The sequence below is a fragment of the Zingiber officinale genome, chromosome 1B, assembly GCF_018446385.1.
Source record: "Zingiber officinale cultivar Zhangliang chromosome 1B, Zo_v1.1, whole genome shotgun sequence".
NCBI lineage: Eukaryota > Viridiplantae > Streptophyta > Magnoliopsida > Zingiberales > Zingiberaceae > Zingiber > Zingiber officinale.
The window spans coordinates 35,317,415-35,328,455 of record NC_055986.1 but is presented as its reverse complement, the minus strand read 5'-3'; the positions used below and the strand labels follow the sequence as shown (position 1 = coordinate 35,328,455).

The following is an 11,041-nucleotide window of genomic DNA, read 5'->3' as shown; positions in this document are numbered from 1 at the left end:
TTAAATCGTTAGTGCTAACCGCACCAACACCATTGACCTAGCTGGGCTTCGTGCCAGACATCCGGTCAGCCCGTCGACATGTCTGGACTTCGCCTGCACACTCGATCAGAGTGTTAGACAACGACAAACCTAACTTAAGATAATTTGTCATTCATCAAAACCTGAGTTAGACCGTTAGTGCTAACCGCACCAACAACAACAGTCATATCAAAGGGGAGACCTGTCCCAAAGGAGAGGGATCTCCAGTTCTGATGTGATGGCAACGATGCCGGTGGCATCTTACTGTGCATTTTTAAACGAGGAAGATGAACCGTGTGAGGTTGGGCGCAAACCTCATCAACCGTTGGATCTGCCCCAAAGACTAAGTTGACCCATATCCTACCGTTGTTTCCAAATCAGCAACAAATTTGACCTCTTGTGCTCGTTCGTTGACTCCACTGATCCACTGCCTCGTTGACCTTGAGCCATCGCTCCATTAACTTCTTTTAGGGGTATAAATGAACTAAGAAGCTCATGAGTTATTCAAAACTCGATTCTATAAAAGATCGTTTGAGTTCGTTTAATGAAGCTCATTAAGATAAATAAACCAAGCTCAAGCTTCACAATTTTCAGCTCGTTAGCTCGTGAATATGTTCGTAAGCTCATGAATTAACTTTTAAATAAAAAAATAATAGTTTTGATATTGAATTTATAGATTTTATACTCTATTTATGAAATATATAGACAAATATATTACATTTATTTATTAGAATAAAATTATAAATTTTAATAAAAATATTATAATTTTTTTTAAATATATAATTTAATTTTTAATTAATATTTAAATTTATAATTTATATTTATTAAGCTCGTTTAAGTTTGATAAAAAATTGAATAAGCTCATGAGCTATTAATATATTCGTTAAATAAAATTCGAACTAAGCTCAATTATAAATGAGACAAAGTTAAATATTCAAGAATTCGACTCAATTCGACTTGATTACACCCCTAACTTTATTTTTTAAGTTAATCGGATTTTAAATCTCAATCCGCGCACCCGTTGGTTAATCCGATAACCCGAATGGTTTGAATTTGAAATCACCGCTCACCTACCAACCTCGAAGAATGCGCATACGTGGACTCCAATTTAGCTCTAATTGGTCCACCGGGTTGTCAAAGCCAGCTGGGATGCGTGTCGCACTGAACAGTGGTGCTAAAAAAAGATGGAGCAATAGTATAAAAATGTAGGCGATTACCTTTGGAGTAAATAGATGGGAAAGTATTAAATACAAAATTAGAAATTCATCTTTAATACCATTAATGCAGAAGGCAAAAGATAAAAGATACGATTATGAAATTAGAATCCTATGAACTAAAAGCATGTCCATTACACAGGATCTTGATTTTTTTTTTTAAAATTGATAACGTGACACACAGATTTAAAAATCACACTTCCAAAATTATAAATTATTTATTTAAAATAAAAAGTGATCAATGATTTTTAGAATATCTACTCTTAAAATACAATAGTTTGAGTATTTTATCAAATGACGTCCTACTATATAATATTTATTTTAAAATGTTCTTAGTTTTATTCCTTTAGAAGTACCCTTATAAATATAAAATTTTCATGGTCATTCAAAAATATCTTCAAAATTGAGTAAATCCTGCACAAACCCCCTAAGTAAATAAACAATAAGCCTTTTAATCTTTTTATTTTTAAAAAAGCTTGTAAATTCTAATTTACAAGACGTATATTAACAGCTAGGGTATTTTAACAATAAATAAACATTATAAAGGGTAAAAGAATAATTTAGAAACTCCTGGTGTATTTCGAAAACAATTGAAATAATGAGATGGAAAAATTAATTTTTCTCTGAAAAGATTATAGATTAATGTCAACCACCAGATCGGTTGCTTCTTATCGTTGACCTCGATCTGCTTTGGCGGAGGCAAACAGAATGATTTATATACTTATGGAAAGATTTGTAGGCAGCGGCAGCGGCAGCGACGACCATTATACTTTACAATATTGGACACGAGATTCTACGCTCTAAATTTATTGGAAGCTCAAACCATCAACGGAAAAACAAAGGGCGATGCTTCAAATGGAGATGCTATTCGGCACGCCCATTCCGGTCACCCCCGGTCCGGAGTACAGTTTCAGGAGCTGGTAAGGCACGATTCCGGCGCCGCACCGGTTCTTCAGACGTGGGTCTGCGTTTCTCGCGTCGATGATCCCTTCGATAACCCTCAGCCGGCCGTTGAAGCGTTCGAAGGCAGCGTACACCACCGGGTTCTTCGTCCACGCAGCTTCCGCATCCTTTCCCAAGTACTCCTCGTCCAGCGAGTGCGCCGACATCACGTCCTGGATCGCCATCACCTGAGCTGCTTGGAGTATCGACGGGAAGCACCGCAACAGAGCCGCTTCCGGCTTAGCCCGGAACGCCGCCAAGTCATCCTCCTCGGCGTCCTCCACCGGCATGTTGGCGCGCGCGATGGATGGGTGGTTGGGGAAGTAGCCGGCGAAATGGTACTGCCCGAAGTTGACGGCGGCGTGATGACCGGAGGCCACCCAGATGATGGTGGTGAGGATACGGACGAGGTCCGCCTGCGTGTTCAGAGATGGCCACCATGGCTCGTGCTGCTTATCGGAATGGCCCTTGGTGCGAACCTCCGTCCACCATGATTGGAGCTCTGAGTCCGCGGCGACATCGGCCGGCGAGGGGTAGTAGTGGCCAACATAATCGGCCACCCACTGCTCGATGGCGGACCAGATCAGGAGGCCGTCCTTAGCGTAGGGGTAGTCGTCGATGGTGAGCCTGAGGCCGTGCTCTGCCTCTGGATCTTCCATCGCCATCCCCCTGTGGAATCAAAATCTCATCTTCTGATCACAATGATCTAAAAAGTGAAATTTTGGAGGAAAATTTGAAATTCGAACCTTCGGATGAGGTCGGCGGGCAAAGCCTCCATGTCGAAGCGCCACAGCTTGTCGTAGGCGGCGGAGGAAAGCTCCAAGGAGTATTTCCCCGGCGAGAAGGTCTGCTCGATAATGCCGTTGGCGTTGATGAGTGACGCGCGGGCGAAGGCGTTGATCTCCATGGTGTAGCGGAAGTAGGGGTGCATCAGGCGGTAGATCGGATGCATCTGGCTCAGCTGCCGGTTGGCGGCGATGATGTACGGCTCCACGCAGCAGTGAGTCCGAAGCCTTGCGCAAAGGTAAGAACTTTAGAATCTCAAACCGTAAATTTCTCCGGAATATGAAAGCAGTACCAGTGGGAGACGAGCTGGTGGTAGACGGAGTCGTGGACCGCGACGTGCGCCTTGGCGAGACGCCAGAGCCAGAAGCCGGTGGCTTCCCAGCAGGGCGTGAACACTTGCCGCCACTGCGGCTGCTTCGACGAAGCCGGCCGCGTGAGCTCGATGGCGATCGGCCGCAGGGTGCTCTCCTGCGTGAGGAAGAACAGAGTCCGGGAGGCATAGAGCGTCGAATCTTCCAGCTCTCGGACCTTGTGCACGAACGGAAGCAGCAGATCATGGTAGTCCAAAATGAAGAGCTTCTTCTGCTCCAACGCCTGCATGGTCGATCCAACAAAAACTAAGATGAAAGGAAAAGAAAATTAAATTTTGATGATTTCGAACTAATCAACTGGAGAAGACGAGGTGATTGCGATTGACCTCATCGACGGTCATGACTCCTTTAATTTCTCTTTCAATGAGCTCCGCCGTGATCAGCGACTCCGGCGGACCGTAAATGCTTGGATCGAGCTTGCTTGCCAATGGAAATTCCTGTAAAAAGTTCCATTTTATGTCTTTTTGGGATTATTAAAAGGTAAATAAATCTGAATCGATATAAATGGAATTAATTACTGTGACTAGTTGAATGCTGAGAGGATTGAAGCCGGCCAAAGTCTGCCGGGCAAATTCTTCATCTCTAAACCAGGAAAACTTATCTCCTGTTAAATAATCAGAGTAACTAAGTAAATATTAAAGCAATTTATATATATACAGAAATTAATATGAATATTCTTACTGTCGACCATTTCAGGCAGTTCGAATTGGAGGATATTCTGCGCGCCGGCGGTCATTGCCTTCACGAGCCGGGGAACAATGGTGCGGCAGGTGTGCGTGGAATCTTGGGGCGGCAGAGGCAAGCCCTCGTTGAAGAGCGCGTCGATGGCGGTGAAGGAAGGGAAGCCGACCATCCTCAAGTCCACCAGCCCCGCCTCCACCGACGGCAGCAGATCGTGTATCACCGACCTCAACTTCAACAAACTCTGCTCCTGCTTCACCTCCGAGAAGCCCTCGTCCCTCGGCACGTACACGGTTGCGCTCCTCTGCTCCGATTTACGATCTGAAACGAAGACCACATGTTCTTCAGTGGACCATCAAGAGCAAGTGATCGCTGAAATGCGAGGGTGGGAAAATGTATGATGAAATGCCTGAGCGATTGCGCGGCCTGCCGGTGCGGCACCGGCGCGGGTAGGGGAACTCGTAGCCACCGAGGACTGGCCGAGCCAGCCCGGGGTTGCTGTCCGGGTTTCCCAGGTCATTGTAGACGTCGTAGTCGTAGATCCTCTCGAACTTCTTCCGCTCGCCGATGCCGTAGCCGCGCAGGATCTGCAGCTCCTGCTTCCGCAGGCGCACCAGCCCTGCCGGCGTCTCCGACGGAAGGTAAGACTGGTAACCACAAAATCACTCAATTAATCAACGAAAATCATCAGAAAAAAAACATTCTTTTCTTGATTAATCTTCTTGTTTACCTTGTTGCTGGTGAAGAAGACTCTGTCGAACTTGGAGTGCAACCACGACTTGCAATCGAACAAAAGAGGAGCGGAATCATCGCCGTCGATCTTGAGAACTATGTCTTTGAGAAACAGCTCGTTGTCGAGCTCATTCCGGACGACGACCGCTCCGATCTTTCCAAAATTTGCCGGAACGCTAAAAGTTGCTTCGTATGTGATGCTACCGATTCCAAGCTTGGCCTCGTGGGCGAACGCCGCCCCCGTCTTCTTCTCCGATCCTGTATCTGTTAATTATAGCCAAACATCATCGTCATCACTCATCATCAACAGCATCGCACATGATTATTAACGTCGAATTAATGCATCGGGCAGGTAAGACGCCCAATGGTCTCTCCCGCAGTCAGGCTTATGTAAGGCAAATACGCCCCCAATATTGTTCAACAACTTGGACAAAATTGACTGCTGGATGAGGACTCACTGTGCTTTCGGATTTACCGATGGACGAATTAGAGGAAGGCCGCCCACCTCTGATTCGTTGAGTGAATCCATTAAAAAAAATTGATCGTTGAGTGAATCACGTACGGTCAAGGTCAGCGCTGACGAGCTTGAGCTGCAGAGTCTGCCCGTTCATACCGTTAATATCGTCGAGCTCCCGCGTGGTCTCCGTTTGCGCAAACACTCCTCCGATCGTCAGCAGGACGGTGACCGTGGTCTTCGCCGGTCGCCTCGACTTGGCCACGAAGGTTGGTTGCTCCAACAACGAGGGCGAGGAGTACTCGTTGGCCGCGACGGGGCAGCGCACCTTGTTGTTATTGTTTCTGTTATTCTGGCGGCTCTGGCTCCACCACTGCCGATGTTGGCTGAATGCTACGACGCTGGAGGCTCTGGCGCCGGGGAGTGAGGGGTGGAGCGGGAAGCAGAGGAGGGACGGTTGAAGAACTGCTTGCTTCAACATCGTTGGATCAGTTAAGCGTAGCTGAGCGATGATGAAGACTAAGTGTGGATGGTTAAGATGAGAGCGAGGGCGCTTATATAGAGACTTGTTAACACTCGCGAACTTATTTATTTTCTAATTTTTTTTATTAAATACATAATGTACAATTTGTTTTACACTCTTCAAAAACTATATATATATATATATATATATATAATTAGTTTTTCTAATTAATTAGTGTTTTATAATTTATGGGGTTTAATAACAAAAAGCAGCTTACATAATGTACAACTTTTTGTTTACATTCTTCGAAAAAACAAAAAAAAATAATATTACATTATCAGTGAAAACAAGAGAATTATGATTGATTAAAATGGTAAAATTTATTTTAAAGTTGTTGAAAATAAATAGTGTTTTCATAATTTATAAATTTTAATTAAAAAAATAGTCCAGCACCATGAATTCTCATGGATTTTGAAGAAAAGTCGAACCAAACTGAATCTATTATATACAAAGGTCGAATCATAATAAGTCGATAGTATACACAATTTATCCTGCCGCATAAAAGATTATTTTTATGACATGAATTTATAATCATAAAATTACAAGGTAATAATTTTATTATTAGCAAAGGCTCTCCTTAGAAAACATAATACAATTACAAAAAGAAATTTATCCTTCGAAAATTTTCATTTAGAATTATTTGAAAGAACAAGACAAGTTGTTTGTTTTTTTCTTTAAAAAAAAAGTCGCATCAATACACAATTACACAGGGAGGTAGGGAATGCCTCTGCATGACGTTGAAATAAAAGGTATATGATGCCTACAGTTGAAAAAGCCAAAATTTCATGACTCAGCTCCGAATGATAAAGTCTAATTAAAAGATCGTTGTCGTAGCTCTCACCCACCCTCATCCTCTCCTTGTCACCTTTAATGTTTTGCGGTTTATTCTTTCTTCCATTGCTTGTCATGACCATCTTGTGGGACCTTCAGCAGTTGTTGAAAGGACATTCTGATGATACCGTACCGATACCTTTTAATGTTTTTCTGTTTATTCTTCTTTCCACATGTCATGACTGACGACCCTCTAATATTATAGGACATTCTGCGGTTGCTGAACTGATGATCCCGTGCCATCTGCAGACTATCACTTTGTAAGCACACCAGTTAGCAGTGGATGGCGTAAAGACTTAGAAAGTAGAAAAAATTAATTATATTATTAAATCTAAAAATATAGTGGTTAAGAAATTTTAATTATATTATTAAATCTAAAAATATAGTGGTTAAGAAATTTTAAATTTTAAATTTTAAATTTTAAATAGAAAAAGAAAAATATTAAATTATTTTAAAAATTATAAATAAATAAATATATATAATTTAATATTCTCTCTCAAACTCACGATGCTATATAACTATAAATATTGAAAATTTGTCTGACAAAAAATAAAAATGTGAAGTAAAATGTATCTTGATAAACATGTCAGTAATTTATATATTTGAAGGAACAAAAAACAATGTGATGACGTGAAGTTGAAAATGATGACGAGTAATTTGACAATCAAATGTTTCGTTCGCTCAAGAAAAACTAAATCGTGTGTAATTTTAATAGCACTTTGATTATCATAATATAATGACATAGATTAATGAAGAAAGACACTTATATCTGCAAGCAACCAATACAACCAAACTATCTCACAAATAGTTGAAATCATGACACGATACTCAATTTTTGTGGAAGATATAGAAATAATATCTTATTTCTTACTCTTCCAAGAAATGAGAGAATTATCAAAAAAAAAAAATACATAAACCAGTGGTAGATTTGCGATCTATAAGATCACCAGCCCAATCAACATCAGAGTATGCACGCAGCTCCAGAGATAAAGTAGAAAGAAATAAAAGATTTTGAAATTGAGTACTCCGAAGATACCTAAGAATATGAAGAACAATAGCCCAATGAATCATAGTTGTAACAACAAATTGACGAACCACATGAACAGCATACGCAATATTTTGACAAGTGATGGTGAGATAAACCAAGCTTCCAATAATAGTTCTGTATAAACTAGGATATGCAAAGGTGAGTCATTAGATGAGAATATCGAACATTAGTCTCAATGGGAGTATCAATGACTCTATTATCTATCACGACCAAAGGGTATACTTGTTCACCAAACTGGATGATACCCCCTAGTGATAAGATGAAAAACATGATATCAAACAAAAACTAAGCAAAATAAACATCGATACAAAATACATATCAATAAGTTACATATGAACATACTCAATAAAGTAAAAGTTATATTATTCTAGCAAAACTCAAAATTGATATAGACAGAAACTGCAAACAAAAGCAATGGAAAATAAACCAAGCAACTCAAAAAGGAAATCTAAACGAGTGAAACAGACAGCCAGGACCTCTGAGCGACACGACACATTCTCTACTTGTTAACCTGAAAATAGAGGAAAAACAAAGGCTAGTGAGTACAATAACTCAGTGGGTATAAGAAGATAGTACATGATACTATCTATATATAAGAGGATCAAAGGATGCAGTCTCATGTAATAATGTTTATTACAAAAGTAAGAATATCGACATAAAATCATCTACTAACAAACTATAAGCAACAATGTAATCCTTTACTGACCTGCTCCACTAGGTATATATAGTCAATAAGTCGGTAGTATATACAATATATCCAAAAGCCACCTGCATAAACTCAACACATAACAAGCATATAACAACTACTGACTGCAGGAGAAACACTGTAATACGGATGATCCCGAGGGCAACCAAGGTAAATAACTAGTCACTGTCTGCGGGAGAATGCTCTACCATGGATGATCCCGTGGGTGAATAGGATGAGGTAGCTATCTAGCTCCCCTATCTTGACTGCGGGATAACGCTCTGTTGGAGCAATCCCAATGGTCAGTGGGACCATGTGTTTTGGTGTTTGGGCAAAGGGTTTAAGTTAGGTTCATCCTTGTATTTGATATGTGTACTTGAGTTGTGTAGGACTGCAGGATACACATGAGACTTAGGTTGACGACTTCGGGTCCGGTGAAGGATGGCATTGGGGCTGAGCTGCGGGCTTGTATGCATCTGAGGGACCGTGGATAAGGCAGCAAGGACAAGGGCCGAGGGAAACGACTTCGAGGCATATGCGAAGGATGACATTGGGGATGAGCCGCGGGCTTGCATGCATCCGAGGGACGAGAGCCAAAGAGGAAGTAGGCTTGAAGGCAAAAGGTCAAGGTTGCGAAGGAAGCGCCAAATGAGTCATAAGGGTGAGGGTCTGAGTGTTGTGAGAGAATGTACTTGGTACCAGTCGACTGTATGTTTCATCAGTCGATTGGTTCAGTCGACTGGCCAGTCGACTGGGAGCGAACAGAATGTTTCTGTTCGCTCAACCAGTGTGGAGCAGTCGATTGCTAGTTTTAGCAGTCGACTAGTATCGAGCCGTTAGGATGTAATGGCCGAATTTCCACAGAGGGCAGTCGACTGCATGGTTTGGCAGTCGACTGGTAAGCGGGGTTTTTAACCCTCGGCCTATATAACCAAAGCTTGGAAGCTTTGTTAGAGTTGACGAAATAGAGGTGGTTAATCTCTATTAGTAGTCTACTTGTGCCCTAGCTTGTAAAGAGTCCTTGGTGAGGGTTGTGGTGAGGTTTCTCCACCCACAAGGAGCTACGTGAGCTAGCCGGAGGTCTTCCGGGGAGTAATCCACCGACGGATAGGGATCGTCTACCTCAAGGACACGCCGTGGAGTAGGAGTTTTATCTCCGAACCACGTAAATGATCGTGCAGCTTGGTTTGCATTCTTTCTTGTCTTTAGTTTAATTTCTTTTAGCTTGTTTGTTTTGTATATTCCGCTGCGCATACTAACAAGTGTAGGAAGATCAATCAATTTGGGGGCACCATCTATCCAACCCCACTTCAAGCCGACCGCCGGCCACCGATCACCAACAAGTGGTATCAGAGTCAGGTTACACTTCACCGGACTAATCGCCGAGAAGAGCAAATACAAGAAGATGACCGGCTTGGTTGAACCTCTAAAGTTTGAAGGAGGAAGCCTTGGGGACATCACCTATTGGATGATGAAGATGAGATATTCTTCGACATGGATTGGGACACCATGATGGTGGTAAATGAACCATTCGAAGTCCCGAAGGATAAGAAAGGGAAGAAACTCCAACCGCGATATTGGACGGAAGAGTAAACCTCACGGTCAAAGGCAAATTCAAAGGTAATATCGATTTTAATTGATATTTTGCCTAGTAACTTGATGAGTCGTGTAGGTGACTATGAAAACGCCCACGATTTGTGGAGCAAGATAAAGAAGGTTCCATGGGAAGAACCTTTGTCTACACAAGAGGAGGAAAAGTCCGAAGAAATGGATGAAGAAGCTCAAGTAGAGAAGAACCAATCGGATGTGGAGACCAATTCAACATCAAAAGAAGAAGAGGAAGTGAATTTGGTCACATTTGAGGAAAAGGATGAAGAAAGGCCATCCACAAGTGTTGATGAGGAAGATATAGCATCTACATCCTCAAAGGTTGAAGAAGAATCCAAGACAAGTGAAGAAGAAATCTTGGAAGAAGTCAACCTAGTGAGCACCTCCACCGAAGCAAAGTCAAAAAATCACATTGTGTGCTTCGGATGCAATAAAAGGGTACACTACAAAAGTAGATGTCCAATGGGTAAGAAGGTAACTCCTAAACCCAGTCAAATTATTTTAGATACTAATTTGGGTTGTAGGAATGATGGTGCCAAGAAGAAGGTGAAGAAGCACATTAGATGCTTCACTTGTGGTGAAATAGGGCACTACCACACCAAATGCCCAAGGAAGAGAGAGCTCAAAAAGTTGGGGCATTTAAGGATGTGGAAAAAATAGTGGAGGAAGAATAGAGGCTCATGTCAAGGGGGAGCTCCAAAGGTAAAGGGTAAGGTAAACCCTAATTTAAATTTGAAGTCAAATTTAAATTCCTCCATGTATATTAGGAAAAATAATGTTAATCATTATATGCCCATGCAAAATTTTGGTTTCAAATATCATGATAGGAGTAGGGAAATTGTAGATCAAAACCCTAGAAGACCCATTCATGAAAATCTAGAAATGGTAGACCTAAGGAGACCCAAGGCATTAATCCCAAGAAGAGGAGACATATGCCCAGAAAGGGTAGGTCTAGGAATGTCCAATTTGGACAAATTAACTCTAGGGTTAGGAATCTAGAGAAGGAGAATCAAGCCTTAAGGGGAAAGCTTGATAAGTTAGAACAATTCCTTAAGAGATTCAATGTTGGATCTAAGGAGTTAAATATGGTGTTGGGTAGCCAAAGACCCAACCATGATAGATCGGAATTGGGATACCGATCTAGTCCC

At 41.8% G+C, this 11,041-nt stretch overlaps 1 protein-coding gene across 1 annotated transcript; it reads right to left on the bottom strand.

Moving 5' to 3' along the window:
- Positions 1 to 1,928: 1,928 nt before the first annotated feature.
- Positions 1,929 to 5,751, bottom strand: LOC122054783 (linoleate 13S-lipoxygenase 2-1, chloroplastic-like). The gene is made up of 9 exons (XM_042616220.1): positions 5,307 to 5,751; positions 4,743 to 5,008; positions 4,422 to 4,659; positions 4,013 to 4,333; positions 3,850 to 3,935; positions 3,658 to 3,768; positions 3,253 to 3,554; positions 2,921 to 3,187; positions 1,929 to 2,843 (listed from the first exon to the last, which is right to left on the bottom strand). The coding sequence occupies exons 1-9, from the start codon at positions 5,677 to 5,679 to the stop codon at positions 2,084 to 2,086; spliced, it is 2,724 nt and encodes a 907-aa protein (XP_042472154.1). The 5' UTR covers positions 5,680 to 5,751; the 3' UTR covers positions 1,929 to 2,083.
- Positions 5,752 to 11,041: the final 5,290 nt, after the last annotated feature.